Source organism: Lepidochelys kempii, chromosome 15, assembly GCF_965140265.1.
Source record: "Lepidochelys kempii isolate rLepKem1 chromosome 15, rLepKem1.hap2, whole genome shotgun sequence".
Classification (NCBI taxonomy): domain Eukaryota; kingdom Metazoa; phylum Chordata; order Testudines; family Cheloniidae; genus Lepidochelys; species Lepidochelys kempii.
The window spans coordinates 3,695,380-3,717,127 of record NC_133270.1 but is presented as its reverse complement, the minus strand read 5'-3'; the positions used below and the strand labels follow the sequence as shown (position 1 = coordinate 3,717,127).

Genomic DNA, 21,748 nt, shown 5'->3' with positions numbered 1-21,748 from the left:
GGCTGAGCCTGTGAAGTCCTATCCAGGGGCTGTCTGAGAGGCAGACCCCTGTTCCAGCCAGACTCTCCTCTCCCGCAAGAAGGAAGGAAGAACCAGTCCTCTGCCAGGGTGCAACTGCTCCAGAGAACTCCCCCAAGTGCAGACACTGGGGAAGTAGAGGGTAAAGGGCAGACAGTGGGACCTAGGGACAAGTGGCCATCTCTGTCTGTACAGTTAATGACAGTGGTCACCAGACAAAACACTTAAGAGTGGACAAGACACGTATGGGTCAGACAAGCCACCCAAGACAACCAGCCACAAATAACTCAAAACACCAATTTGCAGAAACAGGGACCTGCTATCTATTATATCAGTTATCTCAACAGAGCCACACGTCTGACTGTCCCACATTCCAGACATTTGGGAAGTTATTCTGCCTTAACGCTGCTGAGGGTACTGCTAAGGATTTGCGTTAAGAGTGCAAGTTGGATGAAGCTGGGGTAAATATTGCTATTGGGTATCTGTTGGAGATGGAAGTACAAACCCTGCAGAGTGCTCGAGTGCGAAGTCAGTACATAAGAACAAACATAAGAGCAGCCATACTGGGTCAGACCAAAGGTCCATCTAATCCTGTATCCTGTCTTTCGACAGTGGCCAATGCCAGCTGCCCCAGAGGGAAAGAACAGAACAGGTAATCATCAAGTGATCCACTCCTTGTTGCCCATTTCCAGCTTCTGGCAAACAGAGGCTAGGGACACCATTCCTGCCCATCCTGGCTAATAGCCATTGATTTTATATGAATTTATACAGTTCTTTTTTTAACCCTGCTATAGTCTTGGCCTTCACAAAATCCTCTGGCAAGGAATTCCACAGGTTGACTGGACGTTGTGTGAAAAAATACTTCCTTTTGTTTGTTTTAAACCTGCTGCCTATTAATTTCATTTAGTGACCCCTAGTTCTTGTGTTATGAGAAATAATTAACACTTTCTTATTTACTTTCTCCACACTAGTCATGATTCTATAGACCCCTTAGTCATCTCTTTTTCAAGCTAAAAAGTCCCACTCTTATTAATCTCTCCTCATATGGCAGCCATTCCATACCCCTAATAATTTTTGTTGCCCTTTTCTGAACCTTTTCCAATTCCAACATATCTTTTTTGAGATGGGGGAACCCTAGCTGCACACAGTATTCAAGAAGTGGGCATACGATGGATTTATGTAGCGGCAATATGAACGTAAGAACGGGTCAGACCAAAGGTCCACCAAGCCCAGTATCCTGTCCTCTGACAGTGGCCAATGACAGGTGCCCCAAAGGGAATGAACAGACAGGTTATCATCAAGTGATCCATGCCCTGTCACCCATTCCCAGCTTCTGGCATCAGAGGCTAGGGACAGCATCCCTGCCCATCCTGGCTAATAGCCACTGATTGACCTATCATCCATGAACCTATCTAGCTCCCTTTTGAACCCTGTTATAGTATTGGCCTTCACAACACCCTCTGGTAAGGAGTTCCAGAGGTTGACAATATGATATTTCCTGTCTTATCTATCCCTTTCTTAATGATTCCTAACATTCTTTTTGCTTTTTTGACTGCCGCTGCACATTGAGTGAATGTTTTCAGAAAACTATCCACAATGACTCCAAGATCTGTTTCTTCAGTGTGTAACAGCTAATTTTGACCCTGTCATTTTATATTGTGACGGGGCAAGGCCAGATGCCTATAGTAAAGTAGTGGGAGAAAGATATATTAGCCACAGTCTAAACAAATCCCTGTTACCAGAATAAGCAAATGGCAGCTTTCCAGGTCAATTAAGACACCTAGGGCCAATTATGATCTTTCCAGAAGGCAGGAAAGACAGCTGATTGGGACACCTGAAGCCAATCAGGGGCTGGCTGAAACTATTTAAAAGCCTCCCAGTTAGGTGGATGCGCATGTCAGGAGCTGTAGGAGGAAGCCGCGCTGTGGGAGAAACTGAGCAGTACCAGCCATGGCAGCCCAGCAGGTTCAGGTAATGGCGCAACAGGAGTCTATGAGGCTACAGCAGGAAACCAATCAATTATTAATGGGCCAGGAGACCCAAGATCATGCCCCCTTTGAAGAGGTGATGGACCAGCTGAAGATCCTCACCAGTCAGGCCCGGGGGTCCGGCGAGATGTGCACCCTGAGGGCCACTGGCTATCTGCCAAAGATGACATTGGAAGATGACGTAGAAGCATACCTCCTCTCATTCGAAAGGACTGTTCAGTGTGAGGCATGGTCCCAGGAGCAGTGGGCCAGCATTCTCACCCCTTTTTGGTGCAGAGAGGCCCAGAAGGCCTACTTTGACTTGCCTGCCACAGATGCCACTGACTATAGAATCACAGAATATCAGGGTTGGAAGGGACCTCAGAAGGTCATCTAGTCCAATCCCCTGCTCAAAGCAGGACCAATCCCCAATTAAATCATCCCAGCCAGGGCTTTGTCAAGCCTGACCTTAAAAATATCAAAGGAAGGAGATTCCACCACCTCCCTAGGTAACGCATTCCAGTGCTTCACCACCCTCCCAGTGAACAAGTTTTTCCTAATATCCAACCTAAACCTCCCCCACTGCAACTTGAGACCATTACTCCTTGTTCTGTCATCAGCTACCACTGAGAACAGTCTAGATCCATCCTCTTTGGAACCCCCTTTCGGGTAGTTGAAAGCAGCTATCAAATCCCCCCTCATTCTTCTCTTCTGCAGACTAAACAATCCCAGTTCCCTCAGCCTCTCCTCATAACTCATGTGTTCCAGTCCCCTAATCATTTTTGTTGCCCTCCGCTGGACTCTGTCCAATTTCTCCACATTCTTCTTGTAGTGTGCGGCCCAAAACTGGACACAGTACTCCAGATGAGGCCTCACCAATGTTGAATACAGGGGAACGATCACGTCCCTCGATCTGCTGGCAATGCCCCTACATATACATCCCAAAATGCCATTGGCCTTCTTGGCAATGGCACACTGTTGACTCATATCCAGCTTCTCATCCACTGTAACCCCTAGGTCCTTTTCTGCAGAACTGCTGCTGAGCCATTTGGTCCCTAGTCTGTAGCGGTGCATGGGGTTCTTCCATCCTAAGTGCAGGACTCTGCACTTGGCCTTGTTGAACCTCATCAGATTTCTTTTGGCCCAATCCTCTAATTTGTCTAGGTCCCTCTGTATCCTATCCCTACTGAAGGCAGAGATCCTAGCATGATCAGGGGTGAGAGCAGCAGTATGGGCCCAGAGGTTCAATGAGTGGAAATACCAGGAGAAGAAACCCCCAAGCTCCCATCTATTCGACCTCATACACCTTGTGTGAAAGTGGTTACAGCCTGAGGTATGCAGCCTGGAGGAGATTTTGGAGACCCTGGTCATGGTCCATTACATGCGGGAACTACCACCAGATCTCCAAAAATGGGTAGGCCAGAACGAATCGTCCACCTACGACGAGATGATCACGCTGGTACAAAGATGCATGACAGCCAGGGAACTGACCCGACTACCCAAGGAAGGCCCCTTTCGAAGTAAGCACCCGACCCTAGTCCTAGAAGGTCCTAGAAGGCAGCCAAACGCCCGAGGAGTCCTAGGTGGAAAAAGGGAGAGGGGAGGGAAACCAGCGGGGACCCCAGAAGGAAGGGATTGGCCTGAGTGGGGGGAACCCTGGGACTAAACCCCCTAACCCCCGTGATAGGGGAGTAATTAGAAGCAGTTATAGAGGTTATGCACCTGGGGAGTGGGTACACATAGCAGCACAGTGTCCCAGCACCGAGGAGCCTATGCAATGTAACTTGGGGTATTGGGGGGTCCCATGCTCCCTTATCCACCTTGCGGGGGTCGCATTAGCCCCGCATAACTACACCAGGCCAGTGAGAATACAGGGAGCAGAGACTACAGCACTTTTGGACTATGGGAGTGCTATCACCCTCATATTGGGTAAGCTGGGAAAAAGTAGCCAGCTTCTACAAGCCAAACACGTAGCAGTGACGTGCATGCATGGGGCCATGAGCCATTACCCCACAATCCCGATGGAGACAGAGGTTCAGGGGAACTCCATTGACGTGACCGTGGGTGTAGTTCCTAAACTCCCATATCCTGTAGTCATTGGGAGGGACTATCCAGGATTTGATTGTTTACTCCCCCCCGGAAAGGCTGGAGGGAGGTGAGGACCCTGAGGGGAGCAACTCATTGCCGGGGGAATGTCAACCCCTGATGTTCGCTGAGATTTCTCAGGAACTGTTCTCAGCCCCCCGAAAGACAAAAAAAAGAGACGAAGGCCACAAAAGCCTTGGGAACCCAGATCCTGGCCCAGGGCCAGAAGGCTGCCCTAGTAGGCAGATGGATACAAGCAGCCATCAGAGAAACCACCACAACAGAAGGTGAATCAGAGACTGGCCCCAGCTGTGACAGTGGCGAGCCGTTGGAAGGAGAAGCTGACCCCTGGGAGCTCGGGCAGGTTAGTCCCAGAAGAGAGATTTTCAGGTAGGACCAGGCGGAGGACCCCAGATATGATAACTCCAGGAAAGAGGTGGCTGAGATAGATGGGATACCCGTGGATGGGAAGGTCCGGGGTCCCGGACCTTACTTTATAGTGAAGAAAGATCTGTACCGCATGGTGCAAATGCAGGAGCAAGAGATACATCAACTCCTGGTGCTAGGAAAACATCAAAAAGCCATATTGAGCCTCGCCCACAGTCACCTATTTGGAGGACACCTAGGGGTAGAGAAAACCGAGGCACGGATCCTGCGGAGGTTCTTCCAGCCAGGAGTACATGAAGATGTCGAGCGATACTGCACCTCTTGTCCGGAGTGTCAGCTACATAGCTGTCGCCTGCACTTGCAGGCCCCTTTGATAGCTGTTCCAATAATAGAGCTATCATTTGAACGCATAGCCATGGATCTGGTAGGGCCCGTAGAGAAGAAAGCTCGGGGCCACCACCATGTGCTTGTTGTACTAGATTATGCAACCCGACCCCCGGAAGCTGTTCCCCTACGCAACACAGCTTCCAAGACAATAGCTCAGGAGCTAGCACAGATCTTTGCCTGGGCTGGGCTACCCAAGGAGATATTGACTGATCAAGGGACACCTTTCGTGTCCAAGTTGATGAAAGATCTGTGTTCGCTACTCCACGTACAAGCCCTACGGACCTCTGTATATCACGCACAAACAGATGGCCTTGTGGAAAGATTAAATAGGCCATGATCAGAAAAGTGGTGAGCCGGGATGGGAAAGATTGGGATACCCTATTGCCTTCCCTCATGTTCGCCCTCCGGGAGGTTCCGCAAGCCTCCATGGGTTTCTCTCCATTTGAACTACTATACAGGTACCACCCTCGGGGCATATCGGATATAGCCAGAGAAGCCTGGGAGGAGGAGCCAAATCCCGAAAGGAACATAGTCGAGCATGTACTGCAGAGGAGGGATCGGATAGCCCGAGTTACGCCCATTGTATGGGAACACTTGGAGAGAGCACAGGACACTCAACAAACCCGTAATAAGCACTAAGCAAAGCTCTGATTATTCCAACCAGGGGATAGAGTGATGGTACTGGTTCTCACAGCAGAAAGTAAACTGTTGGCCCAGTGGCAGGGTCCCTATAAGTGATCAAAGCCGTAAAACAGATGAATTATAAGCTGCGGCAGTCACGCCGCAGGAAACCGGAGCAAATTTACCACATCAGTCTTCTAAAACCTTGGCACGTTGAGAGGCAAGCTTAGTCACCTAGGAGACCCTTCCCCAGGAGAATAATTTACACGAGCAAATGAGGATATCACCCGACTTGATGCCGATCCAAAAGATCGAGGCAGCCGACATGATTAGTTGCAACCAAGATATGTTCTCCACAAAACCGGGGCGGACAACTGAGACCTATCATCATATCTGCATGATCCCCGGAGCCAAGGTAACACTGAGACCCTACCGAATCCCAGCAGCCAAAAGAGAAGAAATCAAGGCCAAAGTAAAGAAAATGTTAGAATTAGGGGTTATTGAAGAATCTTACAATCAGTGGTCCAGTCCAATTGTTCTAGTGACTAAACCTGACGGTACCATGAGATTTTGTAATGACTTTCAGTGATTGAATGAAGTATCCCAATTCGTTGCATACCCCATACCACGCATCAACGAACTGGTTGACCGACTGGGTAGAGCCCGATTCTTGACTACACTGGATCTGACAAAAGGGTATTGGCAGATTCCCCTGACCAAAGAAGCTAAAGAAAAGACAGCATTCTCCACCCCGGACTCGCTATTCCAGTACTCCGTCCTCCCTTTTGGACTACATGGGACCCCAGCCACATTCCAGTGCCTCATGGATAAGCTGCTGTACCCCCATTCTAGTTATGCAGCCGCGTACCTAGATGATGTCATCATCCATATGCCAGACTGGGGAACCCACTTGGAGAAAGTTGAAGCAGTACTGCACACCTTAAGGCAGCGTGGTCTCACCGCTAATCCTGCTAAATGTGCCATAGGGCTAGCAGAGGCTAGGTACCTGGGATATATTGTAGGAACGGGCATAGTGAAACCCCAAACCAATAAGCTAGAGGCGATTCAAAACTGGCCCTAGCCGATCCGAAAGAAGCAGGTTTGCGCATTCCTAGGCGTGGTAGGCTATTACCAACGTTTTAGTCCCCATTTTGCCACTAAGGCAAGTCCCCTAATGGACCTGGTGAAGGCCCGACGGCCAGACATGGTGAAGTGGACCGACGCAGCAGAGGGGGTGTTCACAGACCTTCGGACGGCCCTCTGTAATGACCCTGTACTCATAGCCCCACACTTTAACAAGGAATTTATTTTACAAACAGACGCTTCCAAGGGGAGGTTGGGGGTGGTTCTATCACAAATGGTGGGAGAAGAGGAACACCTGATCCTCTACCTAAGCAGAAAGCTGCTCCCAAGAGAACAGAAGTATGCAGTAGTTGAGAGAGAATGCCTTGCCGTCAAATGGGCCATGGAAACACTGCATTATTATCTCTTAGGCCGGCGATTTACTCTTGTGACATACTGTCAAGGTTCCTTCCCCACTCTGAACTCCAGGGTACAGATGTGGGGACCTGCATGAAAGATCCCCTAAGCTTATTCTTACCAGCTTAGGTTAAAAGCTGCCACCACCAAAGTGATACACAAAGAACAGGGGACATGCCCACTTGGAAACATCTCCCCCCCAAAAATATCCCCCCAAGCACTACAGCCCCTTTCCTGGGGAAGGCTTGATAAAAATCCTTACCAATTTGCATAGGTGAACACAGACCCAAACCCTTGGATCTTAAGAACAATGAAAAAAACCAATCAGGTTCTTAAAAGATAATTTTAATTAAAGAAAAAGTAAAAGAAAAACCTCTGTAAAATCAGGATGGTAAATACCTAACAGGGTAATCAGATTCAAAACATAGAGAATCCCTCTAGGCAAAACCTTAAGTTACAAAAAGACACAAAAACAGGAATATACGTTCCATTCAGCACAACTTAACACAAGCACTGCCTTCCAGGCCTCCACAGGCTCTCTCCACAGGCTCTATATAGCGAGCATTTAATGCAGCATCCAGCCCCTTATCCACTGAATACTCACAGAATTACCAGATTTGCCATTCCCAAATGAACAGTACACACCAGTTTGTAAGATTCAACTCAGGCCAGCACTTAACACCACAGCACTGAGGTATATTTATAGTGAAAACAAGAGTAAGTTTATTATCAAAGAACAGAGAGTCAAGTGATAGTGAATAAGGATATTGGAAACAAAAGGTTACATATAAAACAAAATCATCAACACACTTCGTAGAGAGTAACTTTAACTAACAGGTTAACCTCCTGTCTAAGGAAATGTATCTCACCCAAAGTTCTCTTCAGTATGTTCAAACAAGGTTGGCTGAGGCCCCACTTTCATGAATGCAAACACACTGTTTACTTCCTAGATGCTGGGTGCCAGGATGTCTGCCTTCTAGAAATATCTCCAAAGTTCATTGTCTACTTACAGACAGGATAACCTCCCATGGATTGTTTTTTTTCCTGTGTTCCTTTCCTGTTAATTCACATCTCTACATTAACATTTGACTTTGTATGTAAATGGATCTCTATTGTGTAAGCTTACCATGCGTAATTTACATATCGACAGAGATCAGTAAACATTTTTGTCTGACAGAATACCTGTTTTTCACCTCCGTTCGTAACTAGTACCATGATACAGACTCTAAGCACATATTTTAGTCTCTTTCTCTCTCTCTCTCTTCTTACTTGGTACCTGTATGTACATTTCACAATTATATTCATAATCAGCATGAGCCTGGCTTTCATTTGCGACCTCACATGACATTCTGTGGTGAACCGGAATGTACATGCCAGCATCAGCATATTCCTGTAACCCCCTTGTCAACTGGTATTAAGAGATTCTTAAATTACACAACCTTTGGACAAGTGTTAGTATCAGTGAATGAGACTCCACTAGAACCTGCTAAGACCATTGACAGACTCCTGCCTTGGCACTGCCTGTGTGTAAACTGAAAGGCAATAAGTATCAGATCTTAGCAAAAAATTCAGAATTTTTCTCATCCCACCTGCCACCAAATTCTTTAGTTGTGCAAATGGTTAACGAATGTGGCAGGCCACACCATGCAAAATCTGTGCCTTACTATAAAGGCCAGAAATGAATTGATCTCTTTGGGTGTAAGATCTACTCCTCAGCAATGCTGTAATTCAGGATTGCAAATTATCAAGTTCTGATGGTGAAGTAAAACCACACTAATTATAGTAAATTCAATAATTTTATTGAACAACTTCCCAGGAACTTCAAGAGCAGTTCAAGTATATCATAGCTGAGAGTCAGCTCTTAGCGAGGATATCATTGCAAGCTTTCCTATATAAAGTTGACCGTGCAGCTCAATCAATTTCCACTGTCAACATCATAGATTCATAGATATTAAAGTCAGAAGAGACCATTATGATCATCTAGTCTGACCTCCTGCACAACGCAGGCCACACCCACCCACTCCTACGAAAACCCTCTCACCCATGTCTGAGCTACTGAAGTCCTCAAATCGTGGTTTAAAGACTTCAAGGAGCAGAGAATTGTCCAGCAAGTGACCTGCGCCCCATGCTACAGAGGAAGGCGAAAAACCTCCAGGGCCTCTTCCAATCTGCCCTGGAGGAAAATTCCTTCCCGACTCCAAATATGGCGATCAGATGAACCCTGAGCATATGGGCAAGATTCACCAGCCAGATACCCAGCAAAGAACTCTCTTTAGTAACTCAGATCCCACCGCATCTAACATCCCATCACAGGCCATTGGGCCTATTTACCATGAATATTTAAAGATCAATTAATTGCCAAAATCATGTTATCCCATTGAGTACATTAAGTGTCATGGCTGCAGCTGTCTGGTTTTCCTAGGGAGCTCCAAAATACCGTGGAAGAATTCCCCTTCAATGGACTTGAATTTTTTTTCAGTGTACAGACAAATCTCTTTGTAAAGCTTTAAGGACTCAAGGGACACACTCAGGTTGCTCAGTATCTACATACCTGCAAATAAGAGTAAATGTAGTAGATCTCAAACTGGACAGAGATCCTGACTGGTTTGGTTCTCTAACTATCATAGATCTATTGAACCATGTAAAGAAAAGCTGAGGTTTCAAAGGAAAAAACTTCCTATCCATGCGTGCTACCACCACCCAACCATCATTTGTGACCAACTATCAATTTTGATGGTTTAGTCAAGGGCCTAGAACATATCTGCTTTAGGAATCTTCAGCTGCAGTCTACCCACCTTCCACCCTTTGGAGATCAATTTTCCCATGGGAACAGATTATGTCTGATAAATGGTTTCTGGAAGTTATAACATCAGGTTACTCTGTCCATTTTACCTCTATCCTTCCTCCAGGACCCATCTTGCATAGAAGGGCAGACGTAGGAAGTCATCGCCCTTCTATGCAAGGGGGTCATAGAACCAGTTCCAGTACAGCACCAGGGGAAGCGATTCTATTCCCAGTATTTTCTGGTCCTCCAAAAGAACAGGGAATAGAGACCGCTATTAGAGCTCAGATGCCTAAACACCTTTGTGAGATCACAGAAATTTAGGACGGTAACTCTTGCAGCTGTAATTCCTACATTATATTCTGGAAATTGGTTCATGACCCTCGCCCTTTGGGATGTGTATTTTCATGTTGCAATTTACTGGTCTTATAGGAGGTTTCTTAATTTTACTGTTAACAGGATCACTTTCAGTATCGATGCCTTTTGGCATCTCCTCTGCCCCCTAAGGGTGTTCTCAAGGGTCATGGCAGTGGTATCTGCTCACCTACACAAGCTATAATCATCTTCCCTTACCTCAACAACTGGCTGCTCAACAGCCGGTCGTAAGATGAAGTTCCTTCCGCAGTACAGACATCCATGTCCCTATTCTACAGGTTAAGTCTTCAATTTAGTATAACGGATAGATTTCATAGGGGGCTTCTCTGCAACCAAGGCTTACCTACCTGTGGACAAACTTCTAACAAACTTCATTTCCAAGGTTCAAATAAGCACCCAGATGTTGACAAATTGTCTTCAACTCCTAGAACATATAGTAGCTTGTACTTTCATAACACAACATACCAGGTTTCATCCTTGCTGCTTCCAGGGAGGGCTCAGAACAGTCTATCACAAACAAACAGACTGGACAAGCTGGTGTCTGATTCAGGCTGAGTACTGAACTCACTCAAGTAGTGGACAGACTTGTCTAAAGTCTGTGTTTTTCACACCCTCCCCCCATTCGTTTCACCCAACCTCTTCCTACCATAGCTATAATGTGGGATGGGGAGCACACCTAGCCATGCACAACGTTCAGGGCAAACTAACTGCCCAAAAGCCTGTTCTGCGAACCAACCCCCTGAAACTAAGAGCAGTCAGGAACACATAAACCTATATATATATATCTTTCTTCCATTAATCAGGGGAAAATTTGTCAAAGTCATGACAGAAAATATAGCCTGCATGTTCTACATAAATCATTTGGGGGCGAGGGGGCAGGCAAGATCCTCCTCCATTTGTACTGAAGGAATACAACTATGGAACTGGTGTACAGCCAGTTACATCCTCATCTCAGTTTCTTACCTTCCAGGCGTACAAATCACCATAGCTAATGATGTTAGCAGATGCTTCTCCCAGGATTATATGTGGAAGCTGGACCCTTGCATTCTGAAACCTATTTTCCTGACCTGGGAACTTCCAGAAATTAATCTCTTTGCCACCACCATCAATAGGAAATGAAGGAAATTCTACCTGAGAAGAGGGCTGGATTGCCAGTCCATGCCTTCCTCATTCCTTAAACAGTCTTCTTTATGCATATCCACTGACATCATTGGTCCTCAGAGTGTTGAACAAGATCAAACAAGATAAAGCCAGGGTCATTCTCGTTGTATCAACTTGGTCAAGACATGTATGATATCCTTACCTGATTCATCTACTTCTCGTCCACCATTAAGACTTCCACCCATTTCCTATCTCCTGTCTTAGGACCCTGGTCGGATTCTTCACCCCAACCTGAGAATTCTTCAGCTCAGAGGTTGGCTCCTCAATGATTCTCACGGACACAGACTTCATATTCAGCAGAAGTGTAACAGGTACAGTTAAACATCAGGAATATATCTATGCAAAACACCCTAACAAATGGAAGCAATTCCACCACCGGTGTGTCAGGCAACAGTTTTTGCCTGTTGGGATTTCTCTCTCTTTGCTGTTCTTGATTGCATGTTGGAATTAAAAAAATCAGGTCTTTCCATGAGTGCCGTCAAGGTTCATCTGGCCACTATCAACACTCTTCATTCACAAGTAGAAAGATCCTCAGTGTTTGCCCACTCCACGACAAGAAAGATTCGTCAAGGGAATGACAACCTTCTTTCCTCAAATTAAAGAGCCCACCCCAGTATAGAACTTCAACTTGGTTCTTAATTGCCTCCTTTTGAGCTATTGGCTATGTATTCCCTGCTTCCACCTATCTGTGACTTTCTGGATGGCCATCATTTCTGTCTGGAGAGTCGGAGAAAAGCGGGCTTTAATGGCAGATCCTCTCTTTACAGTATTCTTCATGGAAAAAATTTCATTGCAGCCACATCCTAAATGTCTACCTGAAGTATCTTCTGAATTTCATATTAACCAGGTTATTCATCATCCCCCAAGCCACACCCACACCTGGGAGGAAGCTGCTTGCCATACCCTGGATGTCAGAAGGACATTAGACTTTTGTGTGGATAGAACCAAATGCTTTAGAAAGTTTCCCAGATCTTTTCCACCCAAAGACTCTCAAGGTAGATCTCTAGTTGAAAATCTCTTATTATGAGGCTGCCAATGTTCAACCTCCTTCTAGAGTACTAGCCCATTCTACAAGGTCACAGTCTACTTCAATGACACTATTGAAAGATGTTCCAGTTGTTGAAATTTGCAGAGCTGCAACCTGGACCTCAATACATACTTTCTCTAAACTTGATTATCTTGATTCATACTTTCAGATCAGATCCTATGGCTGGCAATTCAGTTCTCTCTTCTGTGTTAGATACAACTCTGAAGCTCCCTCCTCCTCCTGGGGATACTGCTCGGGAGTCACCCAAAGTGGAGCACCCACAGAAACACTTCTTGAAGGAGGAGAAATTAATAATCTTGTGCGGTAACTGGAGTTCTTTGAAACATTATGGGTCCCTATGGGTGCTCCACTACCAGTCCTCATTCCCCTGAGCTTTGGAGTTTCGGCCTATGGGACTTTGAAGTAGAGAAGGAAATGATGGTGGTTTGCTGGTGCACCAGTATATATATATATATATATATATTCTGTACTGGGCACAAGGATATCTGGAGTACAGACGTGGGCCAAAAAGGCATTGCTACTGAAAATCTCCGAACAAAGGTACATGGGGTGCATGCGCACTTGAAGTGGGGCACCCAGAGAGCCACATAACTCAAAGAACTCCAGTTACTGCACCAGGTTAGTAGCCTCTCCTTTCAAAAACTTATTATTTGTCTTGGGATCCGTTTATTTTTTTTATCAAACCACCATGAAAAACTCAAATAATGCTCAACATATGGTATAATTTGCTTTTTGCCCTTTTGGTGAGATATTTACAAAACTGTGAAAACTGAACTCTGTGACAATATTAACTATAGTTAGGCTTGGCAGAATTCAATTTTTTTTTTTTTACAATTTTGATGGATGTTTATTTTTAGGCTTTTTTCAAATTTTTATCAATTTAAATTTTCACAGTTGAACAAAATTATGGGCTTTAAGCATTTTTAATTTTTAAATCTTCAGTTGTGAGAAATGATGGGCGATCAGACAATTATTTAACAGCAGACACTGAGATTCAAAAAGGTAAAGCTTTATAACCATTAAAACACAAATTGTCAACTAAACATCACATCAAAATATACAAAGTAAACCTCCTTACATAAAACGCTAATAAGTTCTCAAGCAGCATTCTTCTTACTTTGCCTAAAATATGATTTATTGGTGGAAATATTTTTTCATCAGTTTGGTACATACAGCAAATTTGACATTTACTGACAGAAAAATTGAATCCTTCCAGACCTAATTATAGAGCAGGTACCAGTAAGGAGTCACCTTTGTCTGGCAAAATTTGTTCTTCATACATCTATGCTGGCCAGAGTTCCTTTACTCTCCAAAGGTTTAGTGATTGTTTTTATGATTTTACTAGAAGTAAGCAGTTACAGGAAGAGAACGGCCAGAATCACCCTGCCAAAGGTCATTACGTTTGACTTTCTCTTATCTTCTTGTCCCTTTCCAGTTTCCTACCACTTTTCAAAAAATTATTAGTAGGGCAGTAGTGTTAATATCTTCAGATTCCTGTCATGGGGCTGATCCATGTATGCTTAATTTCTTCAATTATGTCCTTACCATCTCTTTCTCAGTAGTTTTTTTTAATAAAAGGGATCTTTCACTTCCTAAATTATCCAAACTCTTCATTTCTTGTTGCAGACTGAATGACAGGAGCCATGGGGTAGGGGGTGATGCAAGTGAAAATGTTTTGTAGCAAAAGTTGATCTCTTCCATCAAAGATGACAAATAAATGAAAACTTGGTTCCTTGACTAGTCTGGACCAAGCTCTTTTCTGTCCTTTGGCATCTCTCTCCTATTTGAATGGCTGTTAAAATCTGTTTTTACAGCAGTAGATTCATTAAGCGATAAGGCCCAAAACTTTTGCCATTAGATCCATGGTAGCTTTGTCCTGGACTTCAACAGTTGGTAAGAGCCATATAGAGAAGAGACACTGCAGCCGATGAAGTGAGCTGTAGGTCACGAAAGCTTATGCCCGAATAAATTGGTTAGTCTCTAAGGTGCCACAAGTCCTCCTGTTCTTTTTACTGTTTTTAGGATCAAGTTTGCACATTGTAGCCTGCAGAAATTACTATAGTGAGGGTGGCAGCATAGCACCAGGGGTGGGAGGCATTTGCAGAGGCAGCAACACACAGCAAGGCACATGGGTGTGTGTGTGTGTGTGTAGGGGCACCAGCATATTGCCAAGCGTTGGGGGGGGGGGAAGTTGCAAGGGCAGCAGCGAGTAGCCACGCATGTGTGTGTGTATGGGGGGGGGGGTGTTGCAGGATACCAGCATACAGCCAGCCACGTCATGGGAGGTTGTAGGGGCAACAGACTTTGGAGGCAGATGCAGAGAGGGTGTTGCAGGGGCAGCAGCTCGCAGCCAGACACGCGGCGGGGGGGTGGGGGCAGCCAGACACGCGGTGGGGGGGGAGATGGCGGGGGCAGCCAGACACACAGGGAGGGGGAGGGGCAGCAGCGCGCAGCCAGACACGCGGGGGGGGGCAGCCAGACACGCGGCGGGGGGGGGCAGCCAGACACGCGGCGGGGGGGGGAGATGGCGGGGGCAGCCAGACACACAGGGAGGGGGAGGGGCAGCAGCGCGCAGCCAGACACGCGGGGGGGGGCAGCCAGACACGCGGCGGGGGGGGGGCAGCCAGACACGCGGGGGGGGGGGGGCAGCCAGACACGCGGCGGGGGGGGAGGGGCAGCAGCGCGCAGCCAGACACACGAGGGTTGCAGGGGCACGCGCTGGGGCGGACGGTATACGGGCGGGGGGGGGCACCTGCGGTGGCTGGCGCTTGATCCCAGCCAATCAGAGTGCAGGAGCGGGTGTCCCCCCAAGCAGAGGCTCCGCTGCCGCTGCTACGCCCCACAGCCCCGTGCGCGCGCCAGGCGGCCAGCCCCGCCGCCGCGCTGTCTCGAAAGGACGGGTTCGTCACGTGACGTGAGCGAAGCCGTTACGGCTGGCGCCATGCCTCACCTGTCACGTGCTTCCGGGCCCGGCCAATCATTGCCGAGCGGCGAGGCCCCTCCCAAGGGGGAGGCGGGGCCGGTGCGGGCGCAGCCTGCGAGCGCGGCGCGCGCGAGCGAGCCAGCCCAGAGCAGACAAAGCGGGACCGGCGGCGGTGGCAGCAGGGCCTGGCCCGCTCGGCGAGGAGCAGGCGGAGGCCGCGGGGAGGGGCGGCGGGGGACTCGGGCACGTGCTGCCGGGGGCGGCGAGCGGGAGCGGGGCTCCTACGCGGCGGCGGGGGCAGGGGGGGCGTTGGCCCCAATCGGCGGCGAGGCGCGGGCTCGGGGTCCGCAGCGGCGTTGGCGTGGGCGGACCCCCCCCCGCATGGCGGCTCCGCCCGGGGCAGGTGGCGCCCCCTGCGACGGGCCGTGACGGGCGGCGGGGGAGGGGCGGGCGCGGAGGCCTCGAGGTTCCCGCCGAGGTGCGTTGATCGGGGAGCGGGAGTGGGGCCTCGCCGCGGCGGCCGGCGCAGGGAAGCCCCGCAGCTCGCCCCGGCTGGGAGGCCGTGCCAGCGGGCTGGGGGCCCGGAAGAGCCCGCTGGGCGCTGCGCTGTGCCCGCCTGAGGTGGGGACCTGGGGCAGGGGCTGCCGGGCAGCCCGGGCCAGCCATGGCTTTTACCAATTATAGCAGCCTGAACCGGGCCCAGCTGACCTTCGAGTACCTGCATACCAACTCGTGAGTATCCTGGCGAGGGCAGAGCCCTTCCTGCCATTGACCAGCTTGGGCCTGGAGGTTTCTTTTCGCCTCTCGGTTGCCCTGTGGCGGCCCACCCACAGCCACTCGCGGCCAGTCTTGAACTTTGGACACTCATTTTACAAAGAACCGATGCCAAATTGCCTTGCTAATCCAGAAAGGGTCCCCAGAGTCTTCCCGTCTCCAGGCTACTCTACAGTGTTTGAACACAGGCTTCAGCTACATAAGCATGATTTGTATCTTCAGTATAATTCAAGTCAGCTGGAGCCATTTATATCAAAACCAGATGAAACTCGACGGTGGATCTTAAGGAATGAAATATTTATGCTGCTGCCGGTTACTCTTCTTGATCAAAGAATCTTAACAGCAACAGAAAGGCAGAATCCTTTAAAGGTGTCTTCAGGAAAGGAAACCAAACAGTTGAAGGCAGTTTGCAAGAAGGATGTTCTTTGTGTTTGGTTTTCTCCCAAAAATAACTTGTCTGCTGAGGAAACTGATATTTGTCTTTTCCCTGAAGGATCTGTAGATCACAGGGTAAGGAAGACGTGCAATAATTTTTGCACATGCATTGTGCCTTTCACTCAAGGATCACAAAGCACTTACCAATATTAAGTATTACAACACCTCTAAGAGGTAGGTAGGTATTCTACCCATTGTAAAGATGAGCAGACCGAAAGATGACATGACATGTCTGAGATCATACGTCAGTAGCAAAACTGGGAATAGAATCCAAGAGCCTTAACACCTAGGCCCCTGCTTTAAATACAATATGCACTCTCTCACTGGAGCATTTATTAACAAAGGGACTCTTTTTGTGTATCTGCTCATGTGTGCATTGTTTTAGAAAAATATAAGCACTTTACCTAAATATCTGATATTGTAGGATAGCTGTTGGAAAGTGTAATACGTGGAGAGAGATTGGAAAAAAGTGGACTTCCTAGAGTTTATAGAATGTGCTTTTGTGTAGAGTAATTTGAATATGAGAAGTCATTCTCTTGTTGCCTCTTTCTTGATAATGGCAGTTTTTCCTTTAGAACGTTTTGTTTGGTTAACACTTGCATGTTTTATTCAGTTGTATTTTTGAATATGCTAAGTTTCCTTTCTGCCCCCAATTGGCTTTCAGGGATTGTTGTGTTTTGGTACAGTGTATTGGAAGTCCACAAAAAGGAAAATGTTCTGATAGAGCTGATTCAGCTATTTTGAGTTTGGCTATTTTCATCTAAGTGTCAGAACAGTGGTTCTCAACCTGTTTACCATTGTGTGCTGCAACCAAATACTACCTCAATGGCCCTGAGGATGTCACATGGGTCGCAGCTCTGTGCTGATTGGGCCGCAAGTGGCCCGCGGGCTGCATGTTGAGAACCACTGGTCTAGAACTGGTTCTCAAAGCTGGTCTGCCGCTTGTTCAGGGAAAGCTCTTGGTGGGCTGGACCGGTTTGTTTACTTGCTGCATCTGCAGGTTTGGCTAATCGCGGCTCCCACTGGCACGGGCCAAGGGACGTGCTGGCCGCCCTTCCTGCAGCCCCCATTGGCCTGGAGCAGCAAACAGCAGCAAGTGGGAGCTGCGATCAGCCGAACCTACTAATGTGGCAGGTAAACAAACCAGTCCGGCCCACCAGGGGCTTTCCCTGAACAAGCAGTGGACCGGCTTTGAGAACCACTTGTCTAGAACATACGCAGTGTTGCTCCTGGAGTCAAAGTGACATTGGTATTTTAGGAAAATCAAATTTGGTATACTGACACCTGTCAGAAATCTGCAGATTGCAAGTAATCAGCTGTGTAATGCTGTCTAGGAGGGAGGGAATTCCATAAAGCACGAGGTTTTGTTATCCTTACAGTAATGTTTGGGCATAACAATACAAACTAGTGATGGATTCTCTGCATTTTGGTCAGTTGGCCATTGGAGGAACCATACCTCTTTGTCTTTATGGCCGCTTTGTAGAAGGGGGAACAAGTAGAAGAATTGGCTATGTCTGCTTGTGTTAATAGGAGAAATATAGTGCAAACGTAGGTTTTGATGGTTTGTCTCATCTGTTACCTTTTTTCAAATACTGAGGCAAAATGGGAGTGAGGGAGCCTCAATGGTATGCTATGGCATCATCTGGCTCCTTTAGACGTCTACGGATAGAGCCAGAGCACAGAACCTTGACTGACTTTTACCTTAAGTTTAGTTCTAAATTAAATTGTGAAGTTTTTTATTAATAGTACTAGATATAGAAGAGAGATGGATTACTTGGCAAAGTTTTGAGTCTCTATAATGATTGCTCTTGGCAAACGGTAATTATTTCCAACCCATGGATTGAAAAAAATAGCAGTTATACCTCTTGGGCACAGGAGAAGATAGTGCCACTATGTCATTTGAGGGACAATGGTGCTGTGGTTCCAGTCATTGCTTTGCCCTATAAGTGGTACAGTTACTTTAAATGTTGTGTTAGGTCTTCTGGTTGGTGTATGAAGACCGGGAGTTGAGACTCTTGAGTTCAGTTCCTGGTGCTGACATTGACTGACCAAGTGACCATGATGTCAAGTCGCTCTACCTCTATGGCTCAAGTCTTAAATATCCAACTCCATGGCAAACTGGATCTAAATTGTGCTTTGAGGTCCCAAGATTCTGCAGTGCTCCAGTATGGCAGATTGGAAAGTCTGCAGCATCTGCATTTCAGCTACAAAATGTAGATTTCTAATAAATGAGATAAACTAGTACAGTCATTATAGTGATGCATGTTTATTTTTATATTAAAGTAATTTTATGTTGTCATCACAGTTTCAGTTCTTCATGGATTTTGCATCGCATAATTGCATGATAGAAGTTGTTTGGAGGGAAGATGGAGGTTTTGGAAAATAGGTGAGGCACAACTAGGGCGTTTGACATCCAACAAGTGATGAGAAGCATTTTGAGATTGTGGAATAAGTACCTTAGTTGGTTGTTTCTCTTCAAATGATCAGTAGTAAAATTAAGAAGTGACATTTTAAATTTTAATCTGTTTCAGAATTAACTCTGAGATGAGTGAAGTATTCATCTTTCAGAACCATAGTCTCAGGCAATTGCAGATTAAGGAAGACACTGTCATGTTTTCATGGTTGTTTTCACAGTCATGAGAGCTAGAAACTTTTTAAATGACAGATTACGTTTTGAAGCACAATCTCTGGCTGTGGAACTGAAAAATACATAGTTCCTGATTATAGCTGTTTACTTCTTAGGTTTTGTCTACTGGGAAAATGAGCTGTGGTTTTAAAAAAAACCTCAACCCGGCATGAACTAGTATGTTTTAGTTAGCACGTTGCTAAACACTATTTACCAGTTCAGGTAGATTCATGTTTTTTAAAAGGGTTAGCTGGTCGCCATTAGTCATGACACTAAAGGTCAACCTTAGGGGTCATGGCTAATGGACGAACTTGTTTTCAGACATTATCTGGTGTGTTTGACAGCTTGCTAATTAAAGCATTTAAATATAACTCATTTTCCTAGTATAGACAACCTAAGAGTTGTATTAAGGCATGTAAAAGCCCTTTGTGATCCTTTCATGAAAAGCTCAATGTAAGGTTAAAGTATGGTTATTATTAACACTTAATTATGGATCCCTAATACAACAGATGCTTTAAAATTAGCTGGTCTTTTTTCCTTTTTGAGAAAAAGTTAAACTGTATTAACTGTTAAAAGCTATTGAGTAACCTGGTACAAAATTATATTTTAAAATGCTTGAAAACTTTTTAAAAAGAGATGAACACAAAAATGCACATGGATCTGGCTAACTTGTCTCTCTGTATGCTTGAATGTGTTTGCTTCAACCAACTATGCATTACAATTTGTTAAAATTTGTACCACTAAATTTATCTTTGGAAATAAATCTTCTAATGACAGCCTGCGGTCAAGAGTTAATATTTGTGGCCAAGTTAAAACGAAAGCTGGCCCTTTAACTAGAACTGACCTGTTAGACACAGGTAGAATGACAGATGTATATTTAATTGGAACAGAAGTTTTATTTTTTTTCTCCGATAGCTGCTCAATAGATTTGAGAAATTAAAAAAAAAAAAGCAGCTTCTTTACGTGTTAAAAATATTTTCTGCCTACAAGTGAAGGATACAATAAGCCAATGGATGAAGGTTTTGTTACAGTAATAACAAGAGAAGACAGCTCTGTTTGCTAACAGGATGCCAAACTTCCAAAGTAGAATTTGGTGCATTGCTGGGACCTCCTTTGCTACAGAGAAGATGACTTATCATGATTCTGTGGTATTAATTAGGTGTCCATTGCTTTTACATACCTGTAGGATCAGGAGTCAGATTGGTTGTTGGGTAGGATAGGCTACCCTTCCAAGCTCCACTCACAAAATAAGTCCTGTTCACTTCAGATGTTGCTCTCAATAGACTGTGCAGATGTTCAGAATATAATCACACCCGCTTTCCGGGTTGCTTGAATTTGGCTTCCGTTCAGTGTGGTCTGAATACATCACACCCATGGCATTGTTGTGTTCCTTAGGGCTTGGCTCCCTCTTGGTGGTGCTCATTTTTGAGTGGGAGGTTGTAGTAATAGTACTTTCCCAAGCCCACCTATTCGTGCTGTCAAAATGAACTATGCCTCAGAGTAGATTTTGTAGATCTTCACAATATATTTCCTCTTCTTACGTGATTTGACTGAGCAGTGAAATAGCAAATAATGAAGACACTTAAAGTAGAGACATCTGAGTAAATATATACACTGAAATGAAAGGGAGAGTTTACACCTCTCAGAGCTACTGTTTCAGACTCTTATTGCAAACTTGGGCAGATATTACTGCATTAGTTAGATTTGATTCATGTTTTTTGACATGTTTACAACCGAAACAGCTCATGGGCTTTTTTCTGTACAACAAGAAAGCATCTTGTGAGAGAACCATTACACTGTCAGGCCTTGCATAGGATAGATGGAAGTTAAGTACTTATTTGTCAGGTAGTTTTGACATGGAGGAAGTAGGTGTGTTGTTGCTATGAATGAAGATACTTAACAACAATGCAAATCAGCTTCTTGGCTTGGTTTTTGAGTTAACATTCGACTCTGATGATCTTTAAGATCATTTTGAGAAGATGCCATTTCTGAGAGTAAACTTTTTGATACATACTCCAAAGAAACATACATGTTAATATGCCCTAACTAGGGATAAATATTTTTGGATTTCATTTCACCTCAGTTTTAGCGAGGTTTCGTCTCTTTGCCTCAGTTGATATGAGGGGACTACATTGTTGATAGGCATTCAGATACCACTGTGATGAGTGCAGTGGGAAAAAGTTATTTAGAAAAGGGTTAATCATTTTGTCGCTCCTTAGATTATGGTGTGATGGATCTGTTTTTTCAGCCCTTTCATTCCTGTGATCGTTTTGTTTCTAAATCCATATTTATCTTTTTTCATAACACAGCAAAGCATATTCTTAAATATTTGATTCACTAAGTTTTAGTTTGAAGTGTTTTGGGATGTAGTGTCAAAGGTGCAGAAGTATAACGTATATTAATTCTGACTCATCCGTTTGCTTGCGACTATCCACTCTGTGGAACATTCTCCAGATACATTTTCAGTGGACTGTGTTTGTGGGTTTTTGTAATTGTCTTTAAACTGATTGGAGTACTAGAAATCTGTGCATGAGGGAATTTCCACACTTTCTGTGGATTTAGCGATTGTGGTACTGGTATTCCTGTGTTCTGTGCAAATTTTAAGCTTTCATTCTAAAAGAAAATAAAGTTTCTAGCTCTTCTGGTTATGAAGAGAACCTTCGAAATGTAAACTGATACA

At 45.7% G+C, this 21,748-nt stretch overlaps 1 protein-coding gene across 4 annotated transcripts in view; it reads left to right on the top strand.

Annotated features, from left to right (window-relative positions):
• Positions 1-15,544: 15,544 nt before the first annotated feature.
• Positions 15,545-21,748, top strand: part of MORC2 (MORC family CW-type zinc finger 2) — a 113,244-nt gene continuing 107,040 nt past the window's right edge. For 2 of the 4 annotated variants that reach the window (XM_073313588.1, XM_073313589.1), the window contains exon 1: positions 15,545-15,965. In XM_073313588.1, the coding sequence (XP_073169689.1) occupies positions 15,898-15,965 (68 nt within the window). In that variant the 5' untranslated portion in view covers positions 15,545-15,897. The remainder of the gene's footprint in view (positions 15,966-21,748) is intronic. The other 2 variants (XM_073313587.1, XM_073313586.1) reach the window with 2 other exon arrangements.